This window comes from Prionailurus viverrinus, chromosome C1 (genome assembly GCF_022837055.1).
Source record: "Prionailurus viverrinus isolate Anna chromosome C1, UM_Priviv_1.0, whole genome shotgun sequence".
Lineage (NCBI taxonomy): Eukaryota > Metazoa > Chordata > Mammalia > Carnivora > Felidae > Prionailurus > Prionailurus viverrinus.
In genome coordinates, this window is record NC_062568.1 from 131,289,803 (window position 1) to 131,308,703 (window position 18,901).

The window sequence follows — 18,901 nt, forward strand, 5'->3', positions numbered from 1 at the left end:
TATTATTAGCTTCTTATCTTTGGAGACATTGTTGTTTATTTTGAGCTTCATTTTCCTCATTTTCAATAGAAGAATAATGCCTAATTTGAATAGTCATGATCATAAGGAGAGAATAAGTACAAAACACTTATCACTGGGTCTGGCATAAGTATTATTTGCAAGTAGACAAGTATTTTATGGATTGTGAGAGTAAACAAATGTCCTATTTTTATAGTAGGCCTCAACATTTGGGTGGTGTAATGATGGTTGTCGGAATTGATACCTTATAAGCAGATAAAGGTCCCCATATGGTCACTTCTTAGAATATCTGCTCACCTTATAATAATACTTTATTCTCTTGAACAGGCCCCTGGTAGCCATTTATTTTAATAAGGTAGACATGTAACACATTTGTGGCCAAACTTGAATGTCTCATTTGAGAATTAGGAATTAGGGGGAGCATTGACATGGCTAAAGAAGTGATTCTCAGCCTTGGATGCATAATTCAATTCCTTGGAGAGTATTAAAAAACTACTAGTGCTCGAGTCTTCTTCTGAATGATTCTGATGTAATTAGTATGGAGCCTATCTGGCCAGGACATCAGAATTTTTAAAACCTTTCAAATGTTTTTAATATGTAAAGTTAAAAATTACTGGGCTAGACCTATAGAATAGCAACCATTCTGCATAAAGAGTCAGAGGAAGCCAATTGGCAGAGACAGAAGAATAAACTAGATGCACAAGAAGAGGAGTAAAGGAAAGACAGATAATCTGGCTTTCCCTGAGGAGAGCCATTCCTTGAGGTTTAGCTGTGTTCATGAGTTTCACAAGATGCTTCTGTACCCTCGCTCTTAAACAGCCATCTGAGGCTAGTTTCTACTACTTGCAACCAAACAAATCCATTCTAAGGCAGAAGTTAAAAATCATGTGGGACAGAAAAACGTTTCATTTTAAGTTGGCTCCTAGCAAAATTGTGAAATCAGTGAATGTTTATGTCACTGTATGTGTCTGACATAGAATGCATACATTTACATAGTAACTTAATTGCCCAGAGTAGTTATTTACCATTGCACTAAATAACTCTTTTTAGTGCCTTTGCTAAAGTCAACAGTCTTCTAGTGGTAAAAGTTGAATTTATTCAGATTAGAATCATAGAATAATGGGATATGTATCTGGAATGCATTTCACGATTATTTCACCTAAATTGATTATCATTTTACTGGGAACTGATGTAAAAATGAGACTAAATACCCAAGATCACTAGTCTGATGTATTCAACAAATATTTCGAGCATCTTTCTGCCAAGTCTTATGCTAGGTGCTTAAATTAAATTAGGTTGGAGGCACATACATATAAGCAAACAAGTACAGAATATGATGAGGGAACAACTTTGCTTGCAGACAGCCGGGCAAGTTTCCTAGTGAAGATGACAACAGGACTAACTTTTTTTTTTTTGTAACATTTATTTATTTTTGAGAGAGAGAGAGGCAGAGCATGAATGGGGGAGGGTCAGAGAGAGAGGGAGACACAGAATCCGAAACAGGCTCCAGGCTCTGAGCGGTCAGCACAGAGCCCGATGCGGGGCTTGAACTCACGGACCGTGAGATCATGACCTGAGCTGAAGTCGGACGCTTAACCGACTGAGCGACCCAGGTGCCCCAGGACTAACTTTTGAAAGATTGCTTGGAATTTTCAAAGCAGAAAAGCCAGACAGGAAAGGACATTTAAGCGAAAAAAAGTCAAAATGCATAGGTACATTAATGATATTGTTTTCTTTGAGAAATGGTAAGTTATTTAATAAATGGAAGCATAAAATGTTGTGAGGGCATGGTACTAGATGAGATTAGAAGGAATGAAAGACGAGATTAGAAAGTGTGGGGAGCAGGGAGGAGCCCAGGTCGCAACTAGGGTTATATAATGCTAAAGACCTGAGGCTGGATTCTGCAGGTAGTGAAGAGCCTTGAAGGATTTTGTAGGTGGAAGTGAAGTGAGAAAATTTAAGTGTGACCCATATAAATTTGGGACCTCTCATGGTTTATGCATTTCATGGAGATAATATTTTTAATGGAGTTATAAGTGATTAAAATCTTCTCTAAGTCTCCCCTAAAAAAATTCTGAGAAGGACAAAGAAAACTTTGTAAAATGCCATCTTTAGACGTCCCTCTCATTTGCAGTGTCTTTTAGTGTCTAACAAGGGCTTCTATAAAAGAAATGTTACTTTTTACCTTTACACTCTAAAAATATGCCGGACATCTCAATTTTTCCTTAGTCTCTGTTTTTACCTCCCTCTTCTGTCCTCTTCTCAGTTCTTTATCACTTCAGTCTCTTGATTCTATAGGGTTTTTGTTTTTGTTTTTCTTTGTTTTTGGTGTTTCTATTAATTATATTTTGAACTACCAAAGAGATCGTGGTAATATCCATAAGACAGTTTCTTGTTTTAGAAAGGGAAAGGAAGAGGAAATCACATAAATTTATGTTGTTGCACTTAACCCTTTTAACTATGTTAGCAAAGTTCTCAATTTCAGAACATAAAAGGTAAATGAGGGGCATCTGGGTGGCTCAGTTGGTTGGGCGACCGACTTCGGCCCAGGTCACGATCTCACAGTTCGTGAGTTCAAGCCCCGTGTCGGGCTCTGTGCTGACAGCTCAGAGCCTGGAGCCTGCTTCGGATTCTGTGTCTCCCCCTCTCTCTGCCCCTCCCAATGTCTCTCTCTGTCTCTCAATAATGAATAAATGTTAAAAAAAAAATGGTAAATGGGATATCCAACAAAGGATGACAAGAATATCAAAAAGCATAAAAATAATTATGAAGATCTAAATGCTTAGCCTGGGGGAAAAGGCAATTTGGAAAGAATATGATAGTTCTTTAAAACATACCTGAGGATTGCCATGTGAAAAAGTGATTTTACTTATCTTTGTCTCTAAGAGGGCAGAGTTGCCTTTAAGAGTAAGTATTAAAAAAAAAAAAAAAAGTATTATATATATGATACATAATACATACATATATATTACATATATTTCTAATTATAATGGAGATATTAATTTGAATAAGATATGCTCACTTCCCTCAAGGAGCTTATGTTCTATTTGAAGAGAAAATCAACATGTACAGCACAGTGTGATGGCTACTGAGGTAGGAACATATTTTAAATTGCAAAATAGCAGAGATGACATTTAGATATATGAGACTAGGGTATGAAATGTATTAAGGAAATGCCCCAGGAAGCATGTACTTGCATAAATGAATTGAATTTGGAAAGATGAGTAATCATTTGATGGGTGAAGAAAGACTTGGTTTATTTTTTAGGCTAGTGGAAATACATGATAACACATGGAGACATGTAGCAGTGTGATGAAGCATCTGGGGTTTTAATTTTGTGTGTGGTTGGTTGGTTGGTAGATTTATTTGTGTTTTTCTATTTGTGAACTCCAGGGACCTGTCTGTTTTGTTCATCTCTAGAACTGCAAGTTCTTAATAAGTACCTGCTGAGTAAATACATGAACAAAAGTAGTTTTATATGAATGTTAAGAATTGTATCTAAGTACATGGGCATTACCTTATAGAAGCAATCAATATATGCTATGAAAAGAAATTTGGTTTCCTGAAGATATGGATAAGTTTTAGGATATTAGTGATTAAAACATATAACCAAATATTTTCAATGTAATTAACAAATTGAAAGAATGTTATTTTTTTATGCCCTAGGAGCAATCCAGATAAAATTATTTATCTATAGTGGCCAGGGAGTGCTTCAGATCAGGAAATTTTATAGTAGGTACAAAAGAAAGATACCGAATGTGAAAGGGTGCAGAGGCCGAGTGGCATGGACTATTTTGGGGAACAATGACTGAACCATTATATTTCTGAGAGATAGCTTAGGCTAGTGGAAGGAAAACTGACCAACAAAATAGAAAAAAACCACACATTTTGTTCTGGCTTTGTCATTAACTGAATAACTTAGAGGTACTCACTTAATCTCCTTTACCTTTAGTTTTCTCTTTATAAAATAAAGCTTTTAATACTTCTAAATATTTTTAAGTTTATGTATAATAATAAATATAGCTGAAAGGATTGATTTGGGACAATCTGCGGAGGAAGCTAAGGGGTAGTCTATTTACCGTGATCTTCACTTACTGGTTTTTCCTTTGTTCTTTTAGAAAATTGGTTTAGTATACCTTTAATTCTATTTGTTGCATATAAATTAATTTATGGTCAGTATTGAAAGTATAAAAAATAAAATAAGGCAAAATTTAAAAATTAACAGTCATCTTACAGTTCAGATAGTGCTGGTTAAGATATTGATATTTACTCTTTATGATAGATGGATAAACAGAGAGATGCATAGCAATACATATAATAATATATAGCAAACATATGTTAAATATTTATTTGTTTACTTATTTTTTACTGAAAACTTTTGGATTTACATATAATGTTAACCCATTGTTTTTTCACTTAGTACAGGATAAAAAGGCATTCATGTCAATACAGTTTTTTTTTTTCTGTATCAGTTTCTGTATCAGTCTGATGCCAGTATAATATTCCTTTTCACAGTGGTATTATTGGGGAACTAATTTTCATAGCTCACCATGTAGGTTGTTTCTTTCTTTCTTTTTTTAAATTAAGTATTTTTTTATTTTATTAAGTTTTAGTTTTAATTCCAGTATAGTTAACATAATATAGGTTGTTCCTTACATCTGTTATTTACTAATACTGTTGAATAACTGGAAAATAGTATTGTCTGAAATTGAAAATCTGGCTCACATATTCTTTAGAGGAGAATATGGGATACACTTTGAAGCAGTTGAGTTTTAATTAACAGCACAACATCCATATCCAAAGGTCTTGAAGTCTCTTGGAAATCTGAGTTTGGAGGTTATGAATGGGATTTGGGAGGAATTAGCCTCATGGTGAGAGCTGAAATTTGAAATGCTTAAGTTGACTGAGCAAGGGTAGAGAGGGGAACAGGCTTTTAAACTTCAGAAAAGGAAGCATACATTGGGCATGAGTAAATCGTGAGGTTGCACAGAATAGGTTGCTGTAGCACCACACTGTGGTAAAAAGTCTCAAAGACAAAACAAAACAAAAACCCTGTAGGCACAGTATGAAAAATAACCGCCTATTAAAGATTTGAGATTCTATCATATATGCATACACATCAATAGTATTTTGTCAATAAAAGAAAATACATATTTTATAAGAAGCTGTAGTTCTCAGTTGAAAGAGTTTTACGTGTATGTTTATATTTTGTTAGTTGTTGTTTGCTTTGGTTCGTTTTATATTTTTGTTTTGAAGCTTAAGGAAAATCTTGCAAAGTTTTTCTCCATAATTCCCTTTTTATATTAAGGCAGCAACCTTCTTAAGAATTTCAGGGCAATGCCTTATTTATTGTAAGCTACATAAACTAAGAAATGCAAGTTGAACTATACATACATATCTGCTCCTTGGACCATTGCCTAGTGTCATATAGCTATGATTATTAAGAAGTTCATCTGTAAGATTAAAGAGATTAGATATTTCATTACAAAACCTTAAAAAGAAAAGAAAACTCATAGTATCATTCACCTCACCTAATAAAGAATATAGAGCCATATGCATTTCTGCTGTTAGCCTCAGACACAAAGTTGCCTGAAATTTCTGAGATTCCTCAGATACGAAAAGTGCATCTAAATTTTTCCCAGTACTAACCAATATGTGGTGTCAGGAAAGTCTTCCTAAGTCTAGCCTAAATTTGCTTGATTCAATTTAAACTATGATTTTGCAGTTGAGAAAATCACATCAAGGTCTTTCCCCCCCCCTCATACACCCCTGTACAAATTCACACAGACACACACGCACACACACACACATCAAACTGACATATATTAATTCTGTATATTCTACATTATACCTTTTGTCTTTGCTAATAATCTTTTTAATAGCATTACAATTCCACATGAGGACAGGAGAAATTAATGTTCACAACAGGACTGACTGATATTCAGAAATGTGCCAGAACATTCCTGGCAGAAGATGCCTGCCATACTTGAAGCTTTGATGTGATCAGGCACCTCTCTGTAGGTGCAGGAGACACATTAGTCTTTCAATTGACAAGTTTGATGCCTTTTTACATATTAAGTGAACTTTCCTTTGCATTATAAATGGTGGAGGTCCAGAAATAATTTGTATGCAAGTCATGGCAATTTTTATCTACATAAGACACACTCCTGTAAAATTAAAGTTATGCTCAAACAACTTTTCCTTTGAGTGATGGTTCACAAGAGAAAGGGATTCTTACTTTGGAATTAACTAGCTCTATCCATTCAGTAACCACTTTGGCTTAGAAAACTCACCCTTTTAATATTTGCCAGTATTATTTGTCTTTCAGAGATAAATAGAGAGAAAGGGAAGGAGGGAGACAAGGAAGGAGACAGAGACAGAGACACTTATTAAACCAAAGGCTAGATGAGATCTTTAATAACGTCCCCAGTCAGGAAGAGACAACAATTAGCAAATACCTACTCTCCTTCAGTGTGCCATGCACTTTGCATAAGCGTTTTCATACTGGAAGGTAACATTACTACAATGTCCCTTTAAGAAAGGTAATTTTACAGTGTTGAGAGCCAGTTGAAGGTTTCAGCCTTAAGTGTTAGGTGCCGGCTTGGTTTCTGAAAAAAGAAACTCTCCTCATGCACATGAGTACATTTCCCACTTTCCAAATTAGTTGTCTTCCTGTGGCTTATGATCTCCTGCATTTTCCAATACCCCTATGAGGTAGGAAATTAGGCAACCAACATTCCTGCTGCTGTACTGAAAACGGTGGAGGAGAAAAAGACATGGACATATTAGGTGGCTTTCCTAAAATCTCATAAACAGAAGTGAGAGTACTGGAAATTGAATTTAGGCCCCCTGACTTGCTGCCGCCCGTATCTCTGAGCAGTAAAGACATTTCCACAAATTAAGACAAAAAGGCTGCTTTATGGGACCAGGGAAATAAATTCTGAAATTATTCCCTTTTGTGTTTGAATCTCTGTATGTTTTAAGTAGAGTTTTTTTGTTTGTTTATTTAATTGATTTTATTTCTGTTAATACCCTCCATAATGCCTTTTAAATTAGAAAAAAGATGATGTTATATGAATTTGGTTCACTGCTAACTGACTTTTTGCCAGTTTTCATCATGGTAAACAGACCAGTGTAATCTGTATTAATTCAAATGCTGTGTTGAAGTGATTTTTGTAAAAGATTGTATGGAAAAATCAGCTATGATACAAGAACAACTATTGACTCTTTGTTTTTTGCAGTCACAATATGGAGCTTCTGTTTCTGCCAAGCCTGAACTGCCCCTCTTTTACACCCCTATTGATCTGGTGGACATTAGTGTGGAAATGGCTGGACTGAAGTTTATAAATCCTTTTGGTCTTGCTAGTGCAACTCCAGCTACCAGTACATCAATGATTCGAAGAGCTTTTGAAGCTGGATGGGGTTTTGCCCTGACAAAAACTTTCTCTCTTGATAAGGTAAGAATATATTTTTGAAGTCATGTTTAAATGTCTATCATGTATTTTAATTAGGGCATAAATATTATAATGGCAAGATTTGCCTGACCAAGAAATAGTAGTTATTCAACTACTGGGCCAGACCTATGGTTGCAAATTAGTTTTTATTTTCTTTCCAATCTTTCTGTCTCTTGGAAGGGCATCTGTTTCTCATTTGTTTTGTCTAGGAAGCATCAAAAACATCTATATTACAAAAGTGCCTATTTCATTTAATAATCACAAACTCATGAATTTTATTTTGGCATTATCAATTCTTTCGTGATTTGTGAATGTGTGTGGATGAGGACCTAAGCCTGAACTCAAAGTGAGAGAGACTATGGATATGGTTTGTACATAATCCTGGGATCCAGTTCATGTCAAAAAGAATCATTCAGTGTAGCTCATTTGTGCTGGTAATAAGATTCTTCTTGAATTTTTAAATACAGAAACTTTTCAAAGTATATATGCCCGAGTTTAATTTGCCATTATGACTTTGTACCCACACTGTAAGTGGACATACTTAGAAGAAAATAAAGTACATATTACAGTTGAGATAAATTCTTTAAAATACAGAAAGCATATAAATACATGTTTTTAAAGTAGTATGATTTATACAATAGAAGGTTGCATCCTTATATGGTTTTGAAGTAGAAAAGCACAGAATTTAACATTATTAGACCTTTTATTGATAAAATTTTAAATGCTGAATCTATGTATTTAGTACTAACTGGTAGTTAGTAATAATTAATGTATAAGAATGTGTGAGTCTAGTGACCAAGAAAAGTGTATCATTATTTAAATCAGCCTTATCCGTAGGCAAAGAAAATAATAGAGAACAAATATGCCCCATTAAGCACATTCTTTCCTTCTTTCTCCTCTTACTAGGATCAATAGCTAGCATTAGTATGGCTAAAACATTACAGCTGTCTTATTCTGACAGCTTTACAAGATGCTATGTGTAGGTGTGATGAAGAAAATCTAGAGATTCCTCAAAAGTTAGAAAAACCAGGGCATAAAAAATATTATAAATGTTTTTATGTTTAAATAACTAAAGGAAGATTCTTTTTCAAATAAATTGGTTGAATACATAGAAATACTTTGGTTAAACAAAGTATAAGAATAAACAACTTACTGGATTCAGCTTTAGAATATCATTAATCAATTGTTTACGGCTTTGTAGAATATTGATAGTATATTTGTCTTTGTTTCAATTCATCCTTTAAGAATAACTCAAAAGCTGTAGTCAAATGTTTAATCCACTGAGGAAAACTGAGTCTTTGATACCATTTAATGACTACATTAGTTACACTGTTTTAAAATTTTTATATGTAAACAGCAATAGATGGCTAATCATGTACAGGCGAAGAATTGTAGAAAAAAATGTTTGCTTTGAATTTGCTGTTTGCGTGCAAAAAAATTGAATTCTGATTAATCAGAGACATCTGTCTTTACTCTGTTGGTGACATGCATTGATTTGTGATGCTGTCTCTTTCGGTAACCTAGGAGCAGTTGCCTTTATTAGGATCAGCAGCAGAAATAAATGTGGAAGCTAACTTCCTTCTAAACCTCCAATTTGAATTTAATCTATCAATTCACAAGTCTGTGATGCTGGTTCAAAGCGAGAGTAAGGAACAAATGCAAATTAAATTTGGCATATAAAACATAATGTTGGGGGTTTTAGGAAGCTCTCTGTTACTTACTTTAATGGCGGGTACAACACAATATTTGTGCAAAGGCTATTTCAGATGTATTTTTGCTGATTATAATGACATAAATAATGATGCCACTGTGGGCTTATATAATGGCCATACATGGTTTTCGGAAGTAGTCAGTTTGCTTCATAGAGATGTAGGGTTTTTCTTAATTTTCTTATATTGTCCCTAAATAGTGATTATACCTATTGTGAATGTAAAATTGTCTTATGAACATCTGTGCTTTCTTATCGATGAAATGTTGTAGCACACAACTCAGTTGGTATAAACATGTTTTTCCCACAGTTTCTTACTAAAGAAATCTATTAAAATATTATATGACTATACATTTGTGTGACATTATAGCATACCAGTTTAGATTAGCCTTATTATAATTTATTATGCCATTTCAAGAATCTACTTAAAATGTATTAAAATTCAGAATCTTGACATTTGAAATTTGGATGCTCTTAATATGACAAAGGTTATTCTATGGAGTTTTGTTATCATATGAAATATTAATATTTCACAATACAGTTTTGATGAAGTACAATTTGCCGAGCCTGCATATGATAAAGAAATTAAATGCTTACCAAGGGAGTTCAGTAAAAATTAGAGCCCTGCCTGAACATCTGCTGGAAATTTTATTATCCTGTCCTACTGACAGGGTGGCTCCCTCGTTGTTTTTGTAGATTGACAGCTGAATATTGCACTGATTTCTGCAGCAAATATGTTTAGGTGAACTTTGTTTCCCTTTTTTTTATTTTTTTGGGGAGTTTGGAACATGCTTTTGATTTTCATCCTATACCTTTTTTTATACTCTTGACATTTGTAGATGCCAGATTGAGGTCTAATACGCTGTAGCAACGATAGACCATTGACTTACAGTGAAATGCCAGTTGATATCTCAGTAAACAGAAATATTATTATTCTTTACTGTGTAGTCTGTATAAAAGCTGTACGTGGTTTCTTTAGGGAGGCAAATGATCAGATTTTTAATGTCAAATATAAAAAGATCTGTGTTTGCTTTTGTGTTAAATAACATGAAAGATGGCTTTTATTAACTACGTTCTTCCTTCCCAAATCAGCCTTTCTAGAACGTCCCAAAATATGTAGATTGCCTTTCTTGAGATTCTGTTTATGTTTTATAAAGTTGATATTTAAAATATCATCATAAAATATTTAAAATACAATTATAAATTCTTTTCATAAATAAATATATATTGTGTTCCTGTTTAACTAAACAAAGGTGGAAGAGAAATCGATGTCAAGCTCAATTAAAGCTAAACTATCATGACAAACCAGAGAAATGCTCTGTTTAACTGGTAATATTAAAAATTGTTTAGACTTCACATAAAAGAACCTCCTGACTCGTGTCCACATTATACTGATAACAGATAAAATAGATAAAAATATTTGGGAGAATCATATCATAAATTTTATTTTATCAGACATACACATATTATATACTACAAATATGTAATCTGTAAGTGCATGCTGCATGTATCTTTCTCACTACATAGATAAATAAACCCAGAAGTGTTTATTACTATTCCAAATAGAATTCAAACCTAAGCAAAAGTTCACTTAATTTATAAACTATGTAGCATAGATATTAGAATAAACTTGTGATGGAATTTTAGTGAGAAAATGTCTTGAATGCATATGCTTTGTTTTAATAAGTATCAGATGATGAGATAAATACGTACACACATAATGAGTCAACAAAAAATACCAAAAACCAAAAACTGAGAAATAGTTAAGATTCTTCATTATTTATTTGGAATCAAATGTTGATAGTAGCTTTTTTCCATAAAATACAAACTTATACCACATAACACAATGCTTAGTGTACAGGAAGAGTTTGATAAATGTTTCATAAATATTTGTTGGATAAATGAATCAATAAACGAATAAATAGATTTTTGGCAAAAGCATATTTTCTTTTTTTTTTCAGCCATATGAACAGACAGTTACCACATAAAAAAATTGACTGTTCTGAGTATTGATCTCAATCAAAGGAGAAAAGGCCAATTTAAAATTTTCATATCCCATGTTGCTTTCTGTAGTGCATATATACATGTCTAAAAATGAAAATGTCAGTGGGGTTTTTTAATGCATGGGTAGTGTTTTAAGACTTAAGAGTCTTTAAAATATTGAGAATTTTTGAGAAAAGTAATATGTATTGCACAATTTTAGGAAGGGAAATCAAAATCATCTGACCAGCTATCTAAGCTCATGTGTCAATAGCTATAACAGAATAAACGTAACTTGTTTCTGAGTGCTTTTAGTGACAAGGAATATGCTAGATCTTTAAGGCAATGCAACCTTTTATAGCTATGAAAAAACCCATTTTAGAAATATCTTCCTTTTGAGGCACCTGGGTGGCTCAGTTGATTAAACATCTGACTTCGGCTTAGCTCATGATCTTGCGGTTCCGTGGACTTGAGCCCCACGTCGGGCTCTGTGCTGACAGCTTGGAGCTTGGAGCCTGCTTCAGATTCTGTGTCTCCCTCTGTTTCTGCCCCTCCCCTTCTGGCACTCTGTCTCTCTCTCCCTCAAAATAAATAAACAGTAAAAAAAAAAAAAAAGAAACATCTTCCTTTTATTGACCCCAAATTGGCCTTTCTCATAAGTTCCATCCATGTTTTATAGTTCTGCCTTCAGAGATATCTTGGAATAAATTAGTCTAACTTACTAACATAAATGAATTGTTGATTTTTAAATATGGTGGGGTTTTTTCCCCAGTAAATAAATACCCTAGAGAAAGGCTAATAAGTATGGACAGGCAGTGACATCTAGGGAAAACAAATTTGGCCTGGGAGACTCCAGTCTCTGTCCAAAGCTCCTTCTAAATCACTACCTTGCACAAATTGTTGAACATTGTACATTGTTTTGTTAGAATTTATCATAATTAACTACCATTTATTGACTGCTTTGAAAGTATAGACATTGCCAAATATTTTTCATAAGTTATTCTTTGAATCGTCATAATATGACTATAAGATAGACAGTATTTTTTAAATTTTTTCATGTGAAATAAATCAGTGAGAAAGTTAAACCAGTTGCCCAGGACTTAGAACAACAGTTATTTATTTGCTCAGAATCATGTATATTGGCAATTTGGCTGAGTTTATGTGGGCAGTTCTTCTGCTTCACAAGGTATCTTTAGGTTTCATTTATGCATTTTCAGTCAGTTAGAGGGATGCCTGGGGACTGGCAAGAGGGCCTCATTCGTGTATATGGACCCTCACCTGGAGTTGTGTAATTGCTGAGACAGCTAAGACTCTCTCTCTCTCTGTCTCTTTATTCTCCCTCTTGCCTAATGGTGGCTCATCAAGGAGGCTAGGTTGGGCTTGTTCGCAAGGTGGCAGTGCTCCAAGAGGGCAAGTGTGGAAGCTGCAAAGCCTGTTGAAATAAACCCTCAAAAGTCACACGCTGTCAGTTCCACCATACTTTCTTGGTTAAAGCAAATTACAAGATATGCTATACATGTTATATTCAAGAAGTAGGTAAATACCTTCTGCTTATTTATGGGAAGAACAGCAAAATCAAATCACAAATGGCCATGTTTATAGCATGGAAAGTGGATGGCAGCCATCATTGCCAACAGTACTTATTTGCCCTCTGGTCCCAGTAGTTCAAATCCCTCCCACCTGCAAAATGCATCCACCCCTTTCCAAGATACCAAAAAATGTCATTCAGTTATGGCATTAGTCTCAAAGTCTATGATCTTATGATCTATATTAAGTTCAAAGGCAAATGAGGCTGGTTGGGTTCAGCTTGCTTTATCCAGGATACTATGAAATAGAAAGACAAGTTGACTATCCTCTATACACCCAAAATAAAATTATACAGTCAAGAGAACCTTAATAGATACTCTCATTCACAAATAAAATAAATGTCTGGGATTTAGAAATCACTGTCTGCAGCAATTTTTTATAACATTTTGTTTAATGTTTATTTTTGAGAGAGAGAGAGAGCACAAGCAGGAGAGGGGCAGAGAGAGAGAGAGAGAGAGAGAGAGAGAGAGAGAGAGAGAGAGGGAGAGAGAGAGAAAGAGAGAGAGAGAGAGAGAGAGAGAGAGAGAGAGAGAGAGAGAATCTGAGTCAGGCTCTAGACTCCATGCTGTCAGCACAGAGCCCAATGCAGGCTCGAACTCAAGAACTGCAAGATCATGACCTGAGCTGAAGTCAGACGCTTAACCAACTGAGCCACCCAGGCACCCCATGTCTGCAGCAATTATAAAATTCAGTTGGTCACGTGTTGTCAGGGTCTCTTGCTCTGTGAATAGGGGATATTCCTAGAGTAGGACCCTGTTCTTCTCCCTGGTAATGGTTTCCTAATCCATTGTTCCTGTCTGCTACCGGATGTGTCATTTGGGCTCTTGAGTCTATCCTCTGAGTTGTGTTTTGTTTTGTTTAGAAATGGCCAATGATGGCCATTCTTGGCAGTTTTTCAACCTGTTTCTGCCCACAGAAAGTTAAGAACCCCTGTTCTCTTTATTTTAGTTGTCCCTTTTAGTCCTAGTTCTTAGTGATGTCATCAGAAAACTTTGTGAAAAACTTTTTGAATCTATCAAGAGCTGACTACATGCCCTAAACCCACATTCATAATTCTTTTTGAGACATATTTCTCTCTATTTTGGACATATCTTCCTGCTGTGGCACAATATCCTTTAGATTCTTAGAATCAATATTGTCTACCTGAGAGAATCTACTAGGACCTGCTTTAAATCTTTCTAAAATCTTAACAAAGTATCACATAGCAACACTCTTGATGGGATCTTTACCCTAAGGTCATTTTTTACTTTGAAAATCTTTTCCTTCTGGGGTAGACGAAGTACACAGAATTGTTTTATTTTCTAACACAAGCAATTCTTGGCTTTGCTCTAGATTTGCTTATCAAATTACATATATCCTTATTTAGCTATTTTCTCTCTTACAATACCTTATTATTCTTGGGTAGAAACATTCAACTGACACTTTGAGTGTTCTGTCTAGCGATTTCTTTAGTCAGATCTACACATGCGTTATGTACATTTATATCTTCTGAATTATCACCAGTGACATTCTTGCCAGTTGTTCTGCCACTACATAACATAGGCCACCCTTTTCCCAGTCTCCACTAACAATTTTCACACTGCGTTTCAAGCCTCCACTAGCAGTTTGTTCACCGTTTTTCCAGCTTTTGCTAGCAGCCTACTTTTAATTTTCCAAGAGAGGTCTCTGCCCCCCTCTCATTTTGAAAGCCGATGCCACACGATTTAGATTCTGTTATGGCTAGCAAACATAACCAATTTCTGTATTACTTATCTATTGCTGCACATCAAAGCACCTCACAATTTAGTAGCTTAAAACAACTAATCTGCTGTTGGTTCTAGAATTCGGCAATTTGGTCAGGGCACAGCTGGGTGGGCTTGACTCTGCCCATGTGACATGAGTTGTTTTCTCTCATGTTAGTTTTCTCTCAGTTAGTTGACAGACTTGGTGGCTGCTGGTCCTTGATGGCTTTATGCACATGCTTGGGCCCTCAGCTGGCATAACTGGGCCTGGGTCTCCCTATGGTCTCATCTTCAAAAAGACTGTACTTGGCTTGTTCACAAGGTGGCTGTATTCTAAAAATGCAAGAGTGGAAATTGTGACTCTGAGGCTCAGATGTTACACAGTGTCATTTCCACCCTTATTCTGTTGGTTAGAGCAGGTCACAAGGCCAGACCAGGATTTAGAAGCATGGAAATAGTTCCTCCCATCCAAGACTTAAATCCACCGCACCAGAATTGAACCAAGGTCTATTTGATACAAATCCGGATGCTTTCCTCTATATCATATTTTCTACTTTATCCTCTCTGAATCTCATTATTTTATGTCTAACCTGAAGGCAGTTTGACTCCATCAGTGTTTGGCAGGGACCTGGAGTTCAGCTGGGCAGGAACACTGAGGGCTGTCTATCCCCTGCCTCAAGCAGAGCAGCACCTATGATTTTATTTCTGTCTTGGTTTTATGTATAGTTTCATGGAGACAGAATTTTGATTTAAAAATCTTCTTGAGATGGGCACCTGGGTGGCTGAGGGTGATGAATCACTAAATATTGCACTGTATGTTAACTAACTAGAATTTAATAAAAGCTTGACAAAGAAAAAAAATAAAATAAAACCTTCTGGAAATCCACTGTTAATCCATTATCAAAAGCCAGTCTCCTGTGCCAGTTTTTTTCCAGCCACACTGTCCCTCTTTCTAGCCCTCCAACATGGCAGGGTTCTCCTCTTAGGCCATTTTGCTAGTGTTTGCTCTGCCTAGAATGCTTTGCCCTCTTTGTACATAGAGCTCTTGCTTCTCATTCAGTTCTCAGGTGAGAAATTACCTCATCAGAGAAGCCTTTACTGATGACTCAAAACTCTCTTCCTGTGCCACATTTCCCTGTTTTTGTTTTTTTCTTTCACTGCGCTTACCATGATGTGGAATTACCATTCTCTTGATCATGTTTTTGTTTACTTGTTTATTTTTCTGTTTTAGCCATATGAAGTAAGATTAATAAGAAGAGGGATGTTGTCTTTCTTGCTCACTACTGTATGCCCAGTGCCAAGAACCAGGTCTGGCAGATAGGAAGGATGCAATGCATACTTGTTAGATGAATGAATAATTATAGGATTCTAATTTGAACCACAATTCCACATGACAGCTCTTCAGTTACTTGGAGACAGCTCTCATGTCCTATCAACAAGCCTTTTCTTTTTCCTTTCTAAATAGTCCTGTTTTCCTTTCTATAATAAGGTTTGCAGACTTTTTACCATGTAGGTTGTCTGTTCTCCCATGTGGATTTCAAGAAACTTGTTTCGATCCACATTATCTTAATTGAGAGGAAGTTGCCTACATTTGCACAAATTGCTAGCACCTATCAACCAGACAAGGATTCAGGAATAACACTGTCAGGACTATAAATGCTAAAAATAATATTTAGAGCTGTTAAGAAAAATTTCACAAATATGTTATGTAATAATACTTTAGAGCTTGGGTAATTCTCTTTGGATTACAACAAAAGACTACACTTTATTCTTCTAACTTACTTTAAAAGGCCTTATTAGAAATAAAGATCTGAATTTTTTAAACATTAAGTCAAACTGATTTATTTTATTGTTATTGAGTTTCTACATAACATTATCATGAAAGTCTATGAAACAATAAATGAACAGCTGTCCAGTGCATTATTTTCCTTGATATAGTTCTAGCTTCAAATTTGGTACATAATTAATTTCTATTTATCGTGCAGCATTGTTCTCATGATATATATTTATGCACTAACTAAGGAGTTATAATTATTTAAACAAATTCAATGTAAACTTATCTGGGAGACTTTTAACATGCTAAAACCATAAGTGATTTCTGTCTACTCATAGTTTGATTTTCACCTGATTAGGTTCTTTGTTATTTAGATTTATTGTATTGAAATTGTTAAAATTGACTCATCCTCAAATTATAAAGAATGGGTTGATTAAAAGGTTACAGTTCACATGTAATCATCCTATGGGAGATTTCAACCAAATGCTCACTTTATAACTATCTAGCAAGCTTTCCTATGAAGCAACCCTGATCTTTTCAACAACAAAGGAAAATGTGTATTCCTATATGCCCATTTGTGTGTACACTTTGAATACTGAAGCTAAGTCTTGCAAATTAGAATTTAACGAAAAATATTCCACATCTTTCTCCAAAGTTCTAATCATTGTTTTCCACCATGCCACACATATGCCAGACTTAGTCTGTTCAATAGAAAATATAGATTAAGATGTTTCCAAGCATAGGTTAATGCAAGTACTTCTAATATTAACTATAAATCCTTTAATTGTAGCCAAAATAATATTTTTAACCAGGTACATTATTAAAGATATTTAAATTGCTCCCAATCTTTTTTACCTTTTATTTCACAATTGGGCTAGTTGACTATAAAGCAGACCAATCAATTTTCCAATATAATTACATCTTCCCCTCTTCCATTTCAGGCTGTGATTTCACACTTGTTAATTAGTTAATCATTTTGGTAGGGTGGACAAGGTGAGACTCAAATAGACTTTTTAATAATATAAATTGACATGCACAATTTTGATTTGGCTTAGCAGTTAGAAGAACCTAACTAGTACTTCTTTCAGCTTTGGAGTTTTTGTTTTGTTTTGTTTTGTTTTTAAAGTAACTGGTGTCAAGGTTAATGGAAAATTCTCATAAACATGGCTAATGGAAATTTTCATAAAGTACAGTTCTGCTGTTTGAGAAACTAATTTTACTCTTATCCTGTCTCACATAATTCTTTTGCAGAATTTAAATTTAACTGGTCAAAAATATCCATATTCTGGCTATGTTTGGATGATACAGCCTTGGTTGAAATTAACATGACTTGAATTCCGTAATATACTCCTTGGCTTTGTATTTTCTTCATTGATTTTTAACAAGACTGTAGTCATTACTATGTAGGCATACATTGTTTAACAATATCCATTGTTAAAATACTTTAAATATAAAACCCAGTGATTACCTCACTGCCAAGTTTTTTTTTTATTGGAGATGTACCTACATTGGCCATTTTGTTGTAAGACATACTCAGTTTTAAATTGCGGTTCCCTCTATGCTCCTTTTTCTTACATGACTTGCAATTGGTTTCATATCCAATCTCCACTGTTTCTGAAATGAGGTGTCATTAGATGCTTACAGAAGGAAGTGACTGCTTTCCTAGAGAAATGTTCAGCCAACTTCCATTTCATATGCCAGTTACCTTACTCCACTTCTTCATCTACTACTTTTACTTCAGCTAAGTCTGCTGCTCTTTTTATCCTGTTCTGCTTACTCATTTGCAAGTTTTTCCATAGTATCCCACATGTTTGAAACAAGTTATCATTCCTCTTCTGCCAATTCACCCTCAAAGTTAAAATTTATCTAAAAGTATCATCAAGGAAAGCATTGCTTTTAGGTATATGGTCTAGACTAGATGTATCCTGAGAGCTGTTGCTCATGTCCTTTGTACGCCCTCTTTTGGATCTCATTCACTCAACAAACATTTATTAGACACAATCATTATATATGACACAATCATATATATATGTATATATGTATATATGTATATGTATATGTATATATGTATATGTGTGTGTGTGTGTGTGTGTGTGTGTGTGTGTGTGTGTGTGAATGGTCTTTGCCCTATAAAACTTAAATTCTAGTTCAGAGTATATGTTAAAAGACCCAGTAGGACTGACTGAATGTTGACATAAGGCAACAAAGATTCTTGGACTAAATATGTTACTTAATAAACAGTAGTTTCCTCCATTTTTAAAAAGAAAAAAGACTTCACATTGGAGCTTCATCTTTATTCTAGGCAGAAGGATAGCACATGGACATTCATGGTCATAAGAGTGCCAAGCATATTTAAGATTCAGCAGCTAAATCTTAAGTAAGATTCAGCATATGTATCATGAGGTGGTGTAAGTAGCTGGAGAGACTATGGGAAAGGCCTTTTAGGCCAGGAATTTAAATATGATTATATAGACCTCAGGGAACCTGTGGAGGTTTTAAGCAGAGGAATTAGATAATTCAATTTGGAATTTGCTATTAATCATAATGTATCTCCCAGTCACCATTTTCATTTATTTTTTTTTAATTTTTTTTAAAGTTTACTTATTTATTTTGAGAGACAGAGTGTGTGTGCATGAGAGGGGGAGGGGCAGACAGTGAG

The 18,901-nt window shown here is 34.8% G+C and overlaps 1 protein-coding gene across 3 annotated transcripts in view; it reads left to right on the forward strand.

Annotated features, from left to right (window-relative positions):
* Positions 1-18,901, forward strand: part of DPYD (dihydropyrimidine dehydrogenase) — an 864,530-nt gene that overhangs the window by 457,700 nt on the left and 387,929 nt on the right. For all 3 annotated transcript variants that reach the window (XM_047871842.1, XM_047871843.1, XM_047871841.1), the window contains exon 13: positions 7,260-7,475. In XM_047871842.1, coding sequence (XP_047727798.1) covers positions 7,260-7,475 — 216 coding nt within the window. The remainder of the gene's footprint in view (positions 1-7,259; positions 7,476-18,901) is intronic.